General features: G+C 39.9%; 1 protein-coding gene across 1 annotated transcript in view; it reads right to left on the bottom strand.

Moving 5' to 3' along the window:
• LOC140466810 (laminin subunit beta-1-like) overlaps positions 1-17,723 on the bottom strand; it is a 98,311-nt gene that overhangs the window by 34,914 nt on the left and 45,674 nt on the right. The window contains exons 18-23 of the mRNA XM_072562458.1: positions 17,343-17,486; positions 15,131-15,362; positions 14,869-15,032; positions 12,680-12,904; positions 7,103-7,320; positions 4,891-4,987 (exon numbers count right to left, since the gene is read on the bottom strand). Of these exons, the coding sequence (XP_072418559.1) occupies positions 4,891-4,987; positions 7,103-7,320; positions 12,680-12,904; positions 14,869-15,032; positions 15,131-15,362; positions 17,343-17,486 (1,080 nt within the window). The remainder of the gene's footprint in view (positions 1-4,890; positions 4,988-7,102; positions 7,321-12,679; positions 12,905-14,868; positions 15,033-15,130; positions 15,363-17,342; positions 17,487-17,723) is intronic.

The raw sequence follows: 17,723 nt of genomic DNA, 5'->3' as shown, positions 1-17,723 counted from the left end.
TTTTTGTAGCTCTGCAGCTAACTAACTAACTAACTTTAAAAAACACAAATGAACTAGCATAATGATGTAACTGGATAATATCATTATTGACTGTTAAATAAAATGTATTACACAGAAAGTTACAATGATATACATTAATACTATAGGAGAAGGGGGGAATGGTAAGATCTTGTAATGTACAACAGAATACACAGAGGTTATTTATTGGCTGCAAAGAGATAAGAAATCCTGAGACAATACCAGGATTAACATTCACCTACCAGCAAAAGGAACGTGAATTTTGCAACAGAAAATGTTCATCTGTTGCATTTATATTGTTAACCTGGATCTTCAATTCCTGAAATTGCCCAACTCTATTTGGGCATAAATATGTCCTGATAGTTCTTGGTTTATGGACAAGGCTGGAAACTCATCTCTTCAGAATGGTATGCATCACCACAGATTTTCACATGGTATTAATTGCAATAAGGGAAAGTAGGATAGAAATCAAAAGTAGGCTAACATTTATCTAACAAAAAAAAAGTGTTATAATGTACATTATATTCCAGTGGATTTGAAATTTATGTCGAAACAAACCCATGCCATTAGCAGACCCCACTATACTCTTACAAACTGGATTTGTCTACCTATTCTCAGTTACACATGTTAACAATCTGAGGTCAGATATTTATGGCTTTGTGTGTAAACAGGACAGTTGGGTGATACTTGGCTGCAGAACATTTGACAAGGTTCACTCTTAAGGAGGATCAAAAAAGCCACTTTGGAGTGAAAAAAAAACACAATTTTATAATTTGGATGTCGATATTAGACCTGATGTGGAGGTGGCCAGTGTTGAACTAGGGTGGACAAAGTTAAAAATCACAACACCATCTCCAAAAGATCAGTGTCATGCAACTGATACACTATATTGAACAAACCTAGATTGCTATTAAGTATTTCACCTTTTAGAAATTGCTTTAGGTTTTGGTTCATTAATATATGAATCCCAGAACTTCTTTCAAATCACATTCTCAGAATAACTTAAAGCGTTTATAAAAAAAGTGACACCTCAACCCAGACAAAGTGTTAAAAGGTGAGAGATTAGTCCGTGTATGTATCCCAACCTGGAGTCAGACTGGTTCTACTTCCAAAGTAGGAATTTATAAAATGTTACATGGATTGACCTGCCTACAGATTGTGTGCTTGTTGAACAAAATAGAATTTATCTGAAATCACAATTCTGCATACACAAATTCTCTCAGACATTGTGCCCCGCCCCCCCCAAACAGGCTTATAATCTGTCACATTCATGCACACACTACCAAGCATACACACAAACACTCACGTGCATGCGCGTGCACACTCACATGCATTCGCACACAAGTCTATGGGTTAAATTTACATTTGCAAATACATTCTATTTTGTTCAAAAAGCACACAGTCAGTCCATGTAACATTTGTAAATACCTACTTTGGAAATAGAACCTGTCTGACTCAAGATTGGGATACAGACAGACTCTAATCTCACACATTTAATGCATTGTCTGGGCAGAGATGACACTTTTTTAAAAAATATAAAACCTTAAGTTATCTTGAGAACGTGGCTTGAAAGGAGTTTTGGGGTTTACATATCAATGATCTGAAACCCGCAACCCATTTTAAAAGAGACTTAACAGCAATCTAGGTTTGTTCAATATATCTTATCAGATGCACGCATGACACGGATCTTTTGCTATAAATTGGGTGTCTTATGATCCTGCTACCTGAAGGAGCAGTGCTGAAAGCTAGTACTTCCAAATAAACCTGTTGGACTATAACCTGGTGTTGTGACTTTTTAACCATATTAGACTGATCATGTACAAACAGAGATGGGCCACTCAGTGCAACTGTTGCTTTTAAACTGGAAGCTCTGGCTTTGAATCTGCCCCAGAACTTGATGGCCAAGAAAGGTGTGCACATAATGTGGCCAAGCAAATTTAGAAACAACTTGCAAACCATCCAACACACTGTAATGGCAGGCAATAAGAGCGCATTCTGGTTAGGCATGTGAAGGAGAGATTGGAGACTCTTATCAGCACTATCCACAGCTCCAGCCTACAACATGCAGATACAGTGCATATTGCTGCAGTGACTCTGACTTCATGAACAATAACAGTGCCACAGGATCGTAGAGAAAACAAAGACAATGTGTGGGGAAATTTTTTGGGGAATTTGCTTAGCTTTACCGGTCTTTCTCGGAAAGAAAGAATTTCTTCTCACCTCAAGTGAGATTGTCAACATCACATGTAGAGGCAAAATATTCTATCATCTGCCTTCTATTTTATTTCCAGTTTTATTCCAGGCAACATCTTTGAGAGCAAAGGAAAGTATTATCTATGGGAAAATGAGCAACATGCAACGTAATGAAGTTATAGCAATGCATAAGTGGTGTAGCATTTTCATTTGGTTCTCTAACATTCGATGGTATTGAGTGGGTGGGCATTGTTTATTTGGGAAAATCTTCCCATGGTCTCTGAACAGCTGTTAACACACAGCCTGACAACAGTTCACTTGCACTTTTGCTCTCAATGCTGAGAGGAGAATGAAAGTCAATGCAGTTAAGTAGGGACTTCCTCCTGACTGCCTTCCATCTCCATCACCCGTGATACCACTGCTAAGGACTGCTCTCAGTCTGCAGACTGACTTTGCAAGAGCAAGTCTCATGACCACAAATTGGAAAGGTTCGTTTTTGAGAGGCAGACAAAGAAACAGAGGAGAGGGAGGAGAGGGAATTGATGGTAAATCATAAGATCTTAAAGCTTCAATATCTCAAACTGTTTCTACGACAAATTTCTCTCAGTCTAACAAATTATTATTTTGCCAGATCTCACATTTGAATTTTGAAACCAGGCCAGGAGGGAAAGTTACAAACAAGAGCTGCTGGAACATTAAGATTCATGTCAAGTTGACACTACATACAAGTACATGTACAAGACAAGCAAATCAAGCAGGAGATGCCAACTATTATCATATTTACTGGAGTTTGACAAGTTTTTCAAAAAATGTAAATAACCCTTAAGATGCTGTAGTGCTGAGCACAGAAATGACCTTACTCGCTTGGTAACAAAACCAAAGGGTTTCAAACTAGAAACTACAAGGAGATCCCAGGGGTACGAAGGGTCAGATTTCTGTTTGTCCAGGCATACACTGAACTTATGGCCTTGAGAATTCTACATTCAAATTTGTTGCGGCTGATGAGAACATGGTTTCAGCCTGAAGTCCTTAGGTTCACGAGTGATTCAGGCTTGACACAGCTGTTACTACTTACATGTCAGAAGATTGAGTTCAAGTCCCTTCCAGAGCACAGACATTGACGATCCTACGTAGCATTGAGGATGCACTGTACTGTCAGAGGGGCCATCTTTTGGATGAGACTTTAAACCCAAAGTCCTGGCTGCTCCTTCGGTGGGACTGCAAAACAAGTCTCTTTTTTTTCAAGAGCAGAGGAGCTTTCCCATGTGTCCTAGTCAATATTCATTTCTCAATTTATTGTTTAAAAGGCTGCTTTTGTTGACACCTTGGAGCATTTCAGTAGCCTGTGCAGAGAGGTTTACATGTGTACTTTTGATTGAAAATCTTGTAGAGTGTCTATAACGCATCACATCTTAACTGGGCTGGCTGCCAATATCAGAAACCACATTTGCTATGACATTATGATGGCTGACATTTTGATTTCAGTGGTGGGGCCCAGTGTGTCAGGAGTTGTGGGGAGAGCCCAATGAATCTAACTGCCTTCTCGGTCAGCTTTGAGCACTTGGGCTCAGCATAGATAAACAGCAGCCGGGTAGGGGCCATCCCCTCAGCCAGACCACAAGGGAGAGGATAATGGAGGGACAAAGGGGTTGGTGGTGGAGGAGTAAAGAGCTCTGAAGAGTCATGCCCGCCTCAAATGATCTCTCTCTCTCTCTCTCCAGAGATGCTGTCAGACCTGCTGTCTCTCTCTAGCATTCTGTGCTTGTTGTGGAAGAGAGGTGGACTGACAAACAGCAGCTCGAGTCACAGTCTTCTTTTTAATGAAAATTGAGAAATGAATATTGATCAGGAGCCTGTGCATGTATGGCTGCAAGGGGCACGCTGGCTTATAAAAGAGATTATCTGGTCATTAACAATTTGCTACTGCAAAATGGATAAGTGCCATGCAAAACTTCCTCAACCACATCGAAGTATTTAAATGGCTGAGAAGTGCCATCCCATTTAAAATGCAAATCTAAAGTAAAAAGCATTTTTGACAATTTTCCATTCAGCAGCCAAGCGGATATCATCTCTGAAGCATCTTCTAACTCTACAGGTATCAAGGTAAATGTTATTAGCAATGGCACCAATGGTGTACATGTAAAAATCCAGTCTCGATGTTAATTTTACAACAAAATATCAAAGTTAGATATAGATGATAATATTAAAACTACTTTTGAACTCAAGCTACTTTGGAACATCAAAAAGGTACTCATCACTTCATTTCTTCCTTGATCCTATCAGATGTGGAAACTTGAAACAAGACCAAAGCACAGTAAAAACAGTGTAGCACAAAGAAACAAAAAGCCCTTTGATTTCTTAAAGATAGAATTTCAAAACCATACATCTTAGCAGAGTGTTTAATGTAAGCAGTTGTGCTGTGGGAAAACTACTGCATGCATCTCAATTACATAAACATCTTGTGGGTTCTTTTATAAATTGAGCTGAAGAAGCCAATTAAGTTTAGTCTACAGTTCAGCGTTGTCCAATGCATCCGACCACTAATCTCTGGAGGCAGGAGACAAGATTGATTCTCATAACAGTACAAAGACAACTCAAGTATTTCCTGTACCTGCAGGTTTTTTTTTCATGAAAAGCAAACATGAAATGTACTCTAAAACTTTGTGCACAATTACTTACTCATACACTCCACATCAGGATCTCCCCAGAAGAATTCTTGGCAGTCACTACATGTGCGCCCTCCAAATCCAGCCATGCACTGACACTGCCCGGTGAACTGTTTAAAAATTAAAATCAACAGCTGACATCATATCCTATTGATAATTATTACTTTTACCAAATTGAAGGAAAAAAGTACAAATTGAGTGAACTGCAAAATACAGGTCTTGATCAACTACTTTTTTTACCTCCATACTTCCACTGCTGACAGATTGTTAGCAATTAGTATCAAAGTTATGCTCAACCCTCGTGTTCCCCACTACTAAAGATTCAAATTCACTTCAGACAGAACCTCCTCATTCAAGCACAGATTGCCTCTAATACCTCAGTCCTTGACAGAGAACTTAAGGAGAAATCATTCCCACTTACAGAAGGATTAAGGAGCCAAGCATGAGGATCTTTAAAAAAAAGTAGTTGGCAAAAGAACTGGAGGTGACACAATGAGAATGTCGTGGTCATGCTGAGTCATGCTGGAATATGGGAAAGGCAAGTTCAAATGGACCTTTCAATAGAGAATTGGATAAGCACTGATGAGAAATCATTTGCAGAGCTATGAGAAGAAAGGTGGGAAAATGGGGCCAGCAGACCTGCTCTTGCAGAGACTGCACAAACATGACCAGCCAAATAGCCTCCTTTTGTGCTGTAATCAATTTGTGATTCTAGGAGATGCAATTCATATTGAGCCTCTGTGTGTAGACCGGGAGGAAAGGAGGAGAGAAGTAAAAAAAGAAAAGCAAATTTCTATCCTATCCTGCTTCCATGCCCACATGCACTCTATTTCTCAGACAAGAGTGATCCAGAAATTGAGCCACTAAGCAGAGTTTCTGCATGTACAGTTGCTACATCCAGGATCAAATAACTCCTTTCAATCCTGGATTAAAACTTTTTGGTCTTCCTGGACTACTCAGTCCTGGACACACTTGCTGAATAAAATTACTAAGCCACTCAAGGGAAGTTGCATTATATGTCTAGCACATAATCCTGAGCTGAATTTTGTGCATTCATTCCTAAATTAATCAAACATTGGAGTTGCAAGTAATTACATGGAGATAGAAGGTGACCTTTTCTCAAGGTCATTCGAAAACCACTTGGTTTGTTATGACATCACAGTAGATTCATGGATAACTCCTTCACTGCCCTCAGAAATTTTAACCATTCTCCATGAGAGAGAAAAGATGATTGATTACATGCAACTTGATATGTTCTATTCCACAGGCAAAGGGCAAAATGAGGAGGCTAACAAATGAACCCATACTGACAGCACCCTTCTACATCACACTTGAGCCATCCAGCTAGCTAACTGAGCTGACCAACCCCTGACATAAAGTGTTAAACATCAGTGATGAGTAAACAATATCATAGATGTGCATCATTAGGCACTGCACCATATCAACCAATCTCCTCACTAAGACATTTACAGGAGGGTTGTTGTGATGCTGCAGCAGTGTCCCTAGCTCGGGACCAGAAGGCCTAGGTTCAAGTCTCACCTGCATAAGACATGCATCAGAACACGTCTGAACACGTTGAATTAAAAACAATCTAAAAAAACTGTATAATTAAGCACTACGCTGTAGCACTGCAAGCCATAGGCATGTATTGTGGTATCGAGATCAACACATTAGAAAGAGTGGAAAATAATGGTGAAGGTACAAGGGCTTTGTCACAGTTTTCCACTTCTGGAGGTACTGGTGTTGGGATAGGGTGGACGAAGTTAAATATCACACACCAGGTTACAGTCCAACAGGTTTATTTGGAAGTACTGGCTTTCAGAGCGCTGCTCCATCATCAGGTAACTAGTTAACTAACTTCCAAGTGAACCTGTTGGAATATAACCTGACGTTGTGTGATATTTAACACAGTTTACACTGAGTGCATTCCTGTTGAGCTTAGAATGTGCAATTAAATGTACAGCTACATTTTCCTCTGAAGGCTACTGGATTATGATGCTACTCCAGAATAAATACTCATTATAAATACAAAATGCTCAGACTACACTTCAAGGATTAACTTTAAGTTATTATTCACTATAATTACTGGAGTGTCAAAAATTACAAGTTTGTGTGGTGATTCTTACTACGAAGAACAACAAAACTCCAGTAAAAATGTTCAACCTTTCAACCACATTTTCAAAACAAAATCCACCCAAGTAGCAATTTTCCAGGAATTTTCTCACCTCATTACAAGATGCTGCACGTGAGTGAATTTCATTACAGTTGCAGAGTTCACAGCCTGTTCCACTTGCTAGTTTCCAAGTATTAGGTGCACACTGATCACACATAAGACCAGTCACATTTGGAAGACACGGGCATTGACCAGTGGTTTGGTTACAATGGCATTCATCTGCAGAAGTGCATTGCTCCTTTACAGTACCCAAGTAATTGCAGACACATTCTAAAAAATAGAAGTTCACAGATATAGTTATTTTTCATTAAACAATTTGTGTATGTATGCTACTCTGAAAGGCAAAATTGCTCTGGAGAAACAAACCATAGATAATCAAACAACTAAGACTTATAAACTGGCAAAGGTTTTGCAGTCAACAATATTCACTGCCGATCTCAAAGAAAGCTGCCACAAATTCATGCAATCTTGGGATTTCCCTATTCCCAGTATCTGTTTGAATCTGACACCAAGCTGAGCACATCTCCAGGCATCAGAAACATCGTCGTCAACAAGTAGGTTAAGTGGTCCATCGCAGTGAATTACTCAGAGTGAATGTTATTTCTGGTCTTGCTGCCCGAGTTCCCAACCCACTATGCCCCTCACCACTTCATGAATCACTTGCAGATACACATGAGATTAAGATATATAAATTTGCCAATAAAATTTTCTAAACGTAATGAATTTAAAAATTTGATCACAAATGAGAAATTTGATATTTTGTAAATGAAAAAATGTTTTCTAAGGATAGTGATACTGTTAACAGTAATTATGAATGAGTACAGTATCAAAGAGTCATACGGATGTACAGCATGGAAACAGACCCTTCGGGCCAACTCGTCCGTGCTGACCAGATATCCCAACCCAATCTAGTCCCACCTGCCAGCACCTGGCCCACATCCCTCCAAACCCTTCCTATACATATACCTATCCAGTTGCCTCTTAAATGTTGCAATTGTACCAGCCCCCACCACTTCCTCTGGCAACTCATTCCATACACGCACCACCCTCTGCGTGAAAAAGTTGTCCGTTAGGTCTCCTTTATATCTTTCCCCTCTCACCCTAAAGCTATGCCCTCTATTCTGGACCCTCCCGACCCCAGGCAAAATACTTTATCTATTTATCCTATCCATGCCCCTCATGATTTTATAAACCACTCCAAGGGTTACCCCTCAGCCTCAGGGAAAACGTTCCCAACCTATTCAACCTCTCCCTATAGCTCAAATCTTCCAATCCTAGCAAAACCCCTGTAAGTCTTTTCTGAACCATTTTAAGTTTCACAACATCCTTCTGATAGGAAGGAGATCGGAATTGCATGCAATATTCTAAAAGTGGCCTAAGCAATGTATAGTTGCAACATGACCTCCCTATACTGTACTCAATACTCTGACCAATAAAGGAAAGCATTCCAAAAGCCTTCTTCACTATCCTATCTACCTGCGACTCTACTTTCAAGGAGCTATGAACCTGCACTCCAATGTCTCTTTGTTCAGCAACACTCCCTAGGACCTTACCATTAAGTGTATAAGTCCTGCTAAGATTTGCTTTCCCAAAATGCAGCACCTCGCATTTATCTAAACTACACTCCATCTGCCACTTCTCAGCCCATTGGCCCATCTGGCCAAGATCCTGTTGTAATCTGAGGTAACCTTCTTCGTGTCCACTACACCTCCAATTTTGGTGTTATTGGCAAACTTATTAACTATACCTCTTATGTTCACACCCAAATCTATCAGAAATCCTGTTACACCTTATCCAACAATGTGTAATTCCAAGGCTTTTGACAACATGGTTAAATGATGTAACTGGACAGGTTTTCGACAGTTCAGTTATTGATAGCAGTCTGGATGGACTTCAACAATGCAGCTGAATAGCAGAACAGATAGCAACATCTGGATTTCCGGGTTTAAATTGTGTGAACTCCAGAAGTTGGTATTAGTTTCAGAGAAATAATGATAGTGAATGTTAACAGTTCCACTATCATTACCACTAGAAAATCTGAGCTAATTATATTGATTATTTGACTTAACAAAAAACTTTAAAAAACATACAATATAATGAAGAACATTAATTTATCCACTTCAGAGTATTCTTGCCATTTAAAACAAACCTTGTGAACCAATGTCAGCCAAAAGTAAAATGTAGTTAAGGATGGTAGTACCCTTCCTGTAGAATATTAAAGGGAATATTGTTCATGTAGATGTTAAACTACAAGGTGTCCTCCTAACCACATTCCTCCCTCAACTAAGACCAAAAGCAAATTAGCTGGCCGTTCAATATTAGGTGAAAACTGATTCTCATGATAACTTAATTAAAAGTGCCTTTAGTTTACAGTAATTCATTTGATGTGAAATTTCTTGCCATTATTCTTGTAAATTAATGTTGATAAATGTAAAGGGTCTATGGTTGTTAGGAGCTAAATCACGAACTATTCTGGGAATGATGGCCATGATCTTCTTGGAGAGCCTCTCCACTTTGAACCAAAACCTGCAACTCATTCTAAAAGATGAAAGACTTAACAGCAATCTAGGTTCGTTCAATATATCATTTCAGTTGAGTGACACTGTAATCTTTTGCTATAAATTATGATCCTGCCCCACAGCTCCCTGATGAAGCAGCAGTGCTCTGAAAGCTTCCAAATAAACCTAATGGACTATAACCTGGTGTTGTGTGATTTTTAAATTTATTCTAGGAATAAAAACGATTGTTAATACCTGCGCTGTTTTTAAATATTTGCTTCTACTGTATTAAATCTGAAACGGTTTTGATGAAACATTGCTGGTTTTTCATGTTAATTAAGCTGATTTAAAAAAAAGGTACCTCACTATCTTTATACCCTCCAGCAGGATGGCTTTAGGTAGCATGCAATGTCTTCTTTTGTTAAACAGCTGATCAGTTTTATAGTGCTGTGTCTGGATTTTTTTATGTTTAACATCTCAAAATATTAAAATGAAATACCAATCAGGAAAAACAAATGAGTCAACCCTTCCAGAATTACCAAGAAATATCTACTGTTGCCAGATAGATTGCTATAGTCTTTCACTTCTATACATTGCAGTGTACTGCAGCATCCAACTATAAGTAAATAATTTCAGGAATCCTTCAGTATTACTCTAACAAAAAAAGGTGCTGATGATTTGCCTTTAAAGACATTTTCAAGCTGACTTCTTCACCCTATCCATTTGGAACCTGTATTAACTGTTAACCAGTATTTGTATTTCCCCCTTCCCTGTGTGTGCAACAGCCTGGGATATTCTGATATATATTAAGGGATTTATTAAATACAAGTTGATGATGCTTTTGAAGCAAATACTCAAGTTATTCCAAAAATGTATTTTATAGAACCTGTACTGACTTCAATTTATACAATTAGTAGCCACACAACACCAGGTTATAGCCCAACAGGTTTATTTGGAAGCACTAACTTTTGGAGCTCTTCTAATGCTTCCAAATAAACCTGTTGGACTATAACCACGTGTCATACGATTCTTAAACTTTGTCCACCCCATCCAACACTGGTTCCTCCACATCATAGCATCTATTTATACACAACTGCTTGAAGGCAAATCACAAAAGAAGATTGGGATCAGAACTGTAACTCAGGTCAAAACACAAGTCATTCAGCTCTTGATATGCACCAAAGCCACCAGAAAAAGACGATGACTAAGAATGGGTGGCATCTGGGGAGAAAACTCAAAAGGGGTCAGATGCCTGCTTGAGAATTACACCTCCAGCTGACCTTCAATTAAACTTTTCCTGAAACAATGACAATAATTAATCTCCTTAACCCCACCCGCACCCCACCTATGCATTTTGTTCTTGCATTTCACTAGTTAAATCGACACTGGGGAGAACAAATTAATGGGTGCTGACTGCTGCATAAGTGTCAACAAGAAAACCACCGAAGCAAACCTCATGTGGCCAGGAATCCTTTGTTAATTACTTTACCATTCTCTTCTGATGTGAAGATCGCCATGGAGTGTTTATGTAAACAAAGCTTTTGTTTTCCCCAGGTTTGTGAATCCATGGGGAACAAACATGTTGATCTGGTGATAAAGAGCAATGACTATTTGCAACTTTGACCTCAGGTTTGGTGGGGGGGGGGGGGGGGGGGAGAGAGATGGGGATGGGAATGGGGGATGGGAGAGGAGATGGTTAAGACTGTGGAAATACCTACCGTCTTCACATTCATTGGGAAAGCAATTTGTCCAGGATATTCAAGATATCACTAATGACATCAAGAAAGAAAATGAGTGGGTGAAGCAAAAATGTAAAAATCACAGACATTTATAGACACTAATAATGCCTCTTTCAGAACATGCATCTTTAACCTAAAAAAGACATGTTTCATTGTTGATTTCCCTGCGGTGGGGGAGCCCAGAACTAGAGGGCATAGGTTTAGGGTGAGAGGGGAAAGAATTTAAAAGGGGCAGAGGGCAATTTTTCCACTCAGAGGGTGGTACGTGTATGAACTGAGCTGCCAGAGGAAGTGGTGGAGGCTGGTACAATTACAACATTTTAAAAGGCATCTGGATGGGTATATGAATAGGAAGGATTTAGAGGGACATGGGCCAAGTGCTGGCAAATGGGACTAGATTAGTTTAGGATATCTGGTTGGCATGGACAAGTTGGACCGAAGAGTCTATTTCCATGCTGTGCATCACTATGACTCTAATTATGTTTTTTTTTAAATACTGCCAAATTGCCCCAGCTGTTGATCAGGACAAGAGAAACTATCGTCAGTTCTGATATAACATGGAGTTCTATTCTCATGCAATTTCCTGTTATAAGAAAATTGCACAATAGCTGTGCTATCTGAACTAATGGGGCTGGAGTCACATTAAAGCCAATACAGGTAGGAAAGTTCACATTCTCCAAATAACCGTCTAAATTCTTCAATTCCGTTAAAGCCAATTCATGTTGAAGAAACAGGCATTATAGCAGAACTGAGTGTACTTGATTAGTAATTTGCTTATTTGAGAAGATTGTTTCCAATGATAAACAAGCTTAATAATCATGTAAAATAAGGACATGATATCACAAACACTAAAACTGGGTGCAGTCTTGCTTTGCACTTTGTGTCAATTGCAAAGTACATGACCATCACTGGCAATACCCGATGCCGTGACCACCATTTAGTATTTCCATGTGAGCAGGTAGAGCTCACAGTTTGTTATTTACAGCAATATTATTTTCCGATTGCTGGATTTTATATGGATGACCATCTATTCAGTTTGGCCGAGATCTTTACTAACAGACCAAACACGATGTGGTACAAAAATCTGAAACATGCAAATCTTGCACGCAGACTGCTGCTCAATGTTACTTAAACCCTCATCAAGGTATAAACAAGGAAAATTTAGCACCAGTGCAATGGACATTCTTGACTGACCCATTACATAAACAGATGACAAAAAAAAACACAAGAGGCTAGAAAGGAATGGAATGAAATGACCACACACCACTGAAGGATCAGGATGTAACAAAATCCTTTAGAAAGTACATAATTCAGCCAAGAAATGCAAAAGCAAAATATGCATTTCATGATTCTTAAGTTCCTGTGTCATTGAAAACATGAAGTATTTCTTACTTTTACAATCCTGTTGCAGTGCCTTGCCATAATAACCAAGCTTGCAGAGTTCACAATGTTCACCCTCAGTGTGATATAGACACTTCAGGCAGGCTCCAGTTTGCTTGTCACATGATTCTGCATCAGTCATGTCAATGTTGTTGCTGCACTGGCACCCCTGACAATGCCCTCTTGTTTCATTCGGATTACCGTAAAATCCAGAAGCACATTCATCACATCGAGCACCTGGTAGAAGTGAAGTACAAGTTTACACAAAATAAAAGTTTGGGGCAATGATATTTAATGCAGATACACAAAAATTACAGCATGGAAGTAAAACAGTTGGTATTGCTGTTAATTTTTTTTAAAACTTCACAGGGGGTGGATATCACTAGCTTTTATTGCCCATGAGAAGGTGGGGAGCTGTCCTTCTGAACCACTTCAGCCTGCGTGACCTGGGTACACCTACAGTGCCATTAGGCAGGGAATTCCAGTATTTTGACAGTGACAATGAAGGGACACTGACATAGTACCAGTGAGGGATGTGTGGGACGTGTTGGCAAATTTGCAGGTGATAGGATGCCCAACTCTTTTGGGGCAGTAAAGATGTTTCGAAGGTGCTGTCAAACTTGTAGGTGGCATACACAGCAGTGCTGTATATGTGTGGTGGATGGAATGAACATTGAAGTTGTCAGATGATACACCAATCAAGCAGGTTACTTTCTCCTGAATGGCATCTGTGTGACACAACTTCAGTATCGAGGATGGTTCAGTGGTTAGCACTGCTGCCTTACAGTGCCAGGGACCCAGGTTCAAACCCAGCCTCGAACGAATGTGTGGAGTTTGCATATTCTCCTAGTGTCCACGTGAGTTTCCTCAAGGTGCTCTGGTTTCTTCCCACAGTCCAAAGCTGTGCAATTTGGGGGAATTGGCCAGGTTAAATTGCCCATAATGTTCAGGGATGTGTAGGTTAGGTGCATTAGTCAGGGATAAAAGTAAAGTAGGGAGAATGGGTCTGGGTGGGATACTCTTCAGAGAATTGGTGTTGACTTATTAGGCCAAATGGCCTGTTTCTACATTGCAGGGACTTTATGATTCAGACTCATCAATGTGTAATATTCAGCAGCAGTGGTGAATATTATCACTTCCAGCCACATGATTGAAAGAAAAGGCCAATCAATGATTAAGCAGTTGAAGATGATCCAACCGAGGACATGACCCTGAGGAATTCCTGCAGTACAATCCTGTGTCTGAACTGATTTGCCTTCAATGACCACAACCTATCCTCCTTTATTCTAAATTCAACTCCAACCAGAAGAGAAAATGCCACACCCCACACCCATAACCCCATTTCCCATACCCAGGTTCCCAATAACTCCAGTTTTTATTGGGTTCCTTCATGCCACATTTGGTTGAATGCTGATTTGATGTCATGGACAGTCAACCCTTATTTCCCTTCAGAAGGTCAACTCTTGTCAGCGTTTGGACCCAGGCTATAATGTGCTCAGGAATTGAGGGTCCTTGATCAAGTTAATCTGTAGCAAGTGTAGCTTTGCAGCACTATAGACAAAACCTTCCATCACTTTTGAAGTGATTGAGTGTAGATTGATGGAGCAGTAATTGGCTGGGTTAGATTCATGTTGCTTTTTTGGGCACAGGACATACCAGGGCAAATTTTTACATCGTCAGGTAGGGGCTAGTATTCTAAAAGCACTGGAACTACTTAGCAATAGTACTAAAGACCATAGCCAAGATGTTGTCAAGATTCACAGCCTTTGCAGTTTTTAGTGCCTCCAGTCATTTCTTGGTATCACAAAAAATAAGTCAAATTGGCTGAAGTCTGGGATCTGCAATGCGAGAGACCTCAGGAGAAGGCAGATAAGGAAAGTTCACTTGCATACGTGGCTGATGATTGTTGCAAATGCACCAACCTTATCTTTTATACTGATGAGGTGTGCTCCCATATTATGGAAGATATGGATAGATATGAAGTCTCCTCCTGGTGGCTTAATTGCTACCATTCAGGACTACACAGCATGGGTCTGACCTGTTGTTTGGTAGAAGTTGAAATGGTTTGCTTCAAGAATATAACTGAAAGGACATTTCACAGTGTCTCATACATCTGTACAATGAAAAGACTTTCTGCTCTATATATTAAACTATTTGCAATCTGGGTAAATTTAGCATAGCTTTACACCATCCTTACATACCTGTGTATCCATCTTGACAGAGGCACACAATATTTTGTGAACTAGGATCCTGGTAACAGCCAGAGGCAAACTGCCGTCCAGTATCTGGACCATCTGGGCAAGGACATGGGCGACAGTGATCACCGGACCCAAGTATAGGGTTCCCATAATAACCTGACATACAGCTACAACAGAAACAAGGAAGTTTTAACAATAGCAGTTTTCTTATTTTAATTTCAAGTAAAATTACTTTTTTTATGAACACTAGTAAGAGAGACAATACCTGTCACAATTATGTCCACTAGTGTGATCTCTGCAGCCCAAACATTCGCCACTTTCTAAGTCACAGTGATCCGTATGTCCATTGCACTGGCACGGACGACAGTTCGGAAATCCCCAGTAACCAGGCTGACACTGATCACACTGCCGACTATAGACCCCTTCTTTGCAGCGACACTGGCCAGTACCAGGGTTGCAAAATTCATTGACTGAACCTTCCAGATGACAATCACAAGCTAGAGCAAATTTTAAAATAAATGCAGTCAGAAATGGTATATATAACTGCCGATCACTTCATTGTCATAGAGTCACAGAGATGTACAGCACGGAAACAGACTCTTCAGTCTAATTTGTCCATGCTCACCAGACATCTCAACCCAATCTAGTCCCACCTGCCAGCACTTTGCCCTTATCCCTCCAAACCCTTCCTATTCATATACCCATCCAGATGCCTTTTAAAAGTTGCAATTGTACCAGCCTCCACCACTTCCTCTGGCACCTCATTCCATGTAAACACCACCTTCTGCGTGAAAAAGTTGCCCCTTAGGTCTCTTTTATATCTTTATCTTTCCCCTCTCATCCTAAACCTATGCCCTCTGGTCTCCCCCACCACAGGGAAAAGACTTTGTCTATTTATCCTATCTATGCCCCTCATGATTTTATAAACCTCTATAAGGTCACCCCACAGCCTTTGATACTCCAGGGAAATCAACATCACCCTATTCAACCTTTCCCTATAGCTCAAATCCTCCAACTCTGGCAACATTCTTGGAATTTTTTTCTGAACCCTTTCAAGTTTAACACCATCCAAGGTCTCTTTGTTCAGCAACACTCCCTAGGACCTTACCATTAAGTGCATAACTCCTGCTAAAATTTGCTTCTCCAAGATGCAGCACCTCGCATTTATCTGAATTAAACTCCATCTGCCACTTTTCAGCTCATTGGCCCATCTGATCAAGATCCCATTGTAATCTCAGGTAATCCTTGCTATCTACTACACCTCCAATTTTGGTGTCTGTAGGGAATTGAGATTAAATATTTTGCATGTACCTATGCAACAATTTTGCACATTTGTTAAAAATCACACTCAATGCCAGCAGTATCTTTGGGAAGCCTAATTAAGAATGGAGTTGAATGGTCCAGGTTCAATCTCATGACTGTTAAGTTAGACTTTCGCAGCCAGAAACATTGATTATTTCCATTTAAGTACCAATGGAGAAAAATCAGCAACTTATACAGAATAGCTAAAAGTGGTTCAGGGGGCAAAGTGACCAAAGAAAACTGATGCCAAGCTAAATAAATAAATAGCAGCCATGACCAAAGGCTAGGTTATATGAAGGACTACAAAGAGAGGAAGAGAAAGGGATGTAGGGGAAAATGGCCACTCAAGCAAGATCAGCAGCAGCAAGAAATTCACAGAAGTCAAGATAGAAGAATGCAAAGTTTTGAAGGAATTCGAAGCTCAAATGTATAAGAATTTAAGTTAAGAATTGGAAGCATTGTATAACTGGATAGAACTGTTGAATGGTGCTGGTTCAAAGGATAATAAAGCAAATTGAAAGTCCAACAACATCATTCCGATCTCTCTTCCTATTTTGACAACATTTTGTATACTCTATGCAGGAACCTTGAAAACAAATGGCAAACTTGGCTTACTGTGCAAGTGAATGCTTCCTCAGCACCACACACTGAACAGTTCCAAAATAACCCCAGGATTTCTGGTCAGGATAGGGATAATAGGATAAATCCTTCACCAATTACACCTGAAGACAGCGATGTTGTAAATGATTGAGGTGGATTATACGCACCATCACTCAACATTACTAGCTGGAGGAGGCACTCTTTTTATTGGAAAAAATACTGCTCTTATCATGATGGCAAATTTTATTTGTTGTATTCAGAGATTATCCTTAAAATCTGTAGACTCTGTAAATAAACTGCGTTCTGCAAAATAAACAGCTCGCTGCAAACTTTGCCTCCAACTTGGTCTCTTGACGCCACTGTGCTGGACTAAAATACAATAGTGATGCTTCGACACGTTACTCATAAAGGATGTCTAAAAAGGGCCTGATTTCACCAGCCCAATAAGATGGGGCAACAAGGGTGCAGAGATCTAAGATAATCAAAAATAAGTGCTTCCTTTCAAAAGTTCTCTGGAACACTTTCAAACGTGAAAGGAGAGCTCTGACCATACCCTTTTATAAAACTGTACTTACGCCGGCAGCCACTAGGACCAAAACCATAAGTTGCAGGAGCACACCGGTCACAGTTACGGCCAACTACACTGGAGCGGCATTGGCATTGTCCTCCATTGGGATTACAAACAGAACTGAGAGATCCCTGAGGATCACACTGGCATGCTAGAGAAACAGAGAATAAATCTACATTAGAATATGCAATTAGATGAAAACGTCACAAGTAGCCAAAGTTACATCTTCAAAACTAAATCCAAAAGTATTCTTCCTTATATTAAAATAAAAAAGGGTGATAAGAAGGGAAATTGGACCGATTAAAGACCTAAAGTACAAATCATGAGGCAGGGGTATGGGTGAAATATCGAGAGAGAACTCTGCATCTGTCTTTAGCAAGATGCTGCC

The sequence above is a fragment of the Chiloscyllium punctatum genome, chromosome 44 (genome assembly GCF_047496795.1).
Source record: "Chiloscyllium punctatum isolate Juve2018m chromosome 44, sChiPun1.3, whole genome shotgun sequence".
Taxonomy (NCBI): domain Eukaryota; kingdom Metazoa; phylum Chordata; class Chondrichthyes; order Orectolobiformes; family Hemiscylliidae; genus Chiloscyllium; species Chiloscyllium punctatum.
This window is presented reverse-complemented; position numbering and strand designations above follow the sequence as displayed.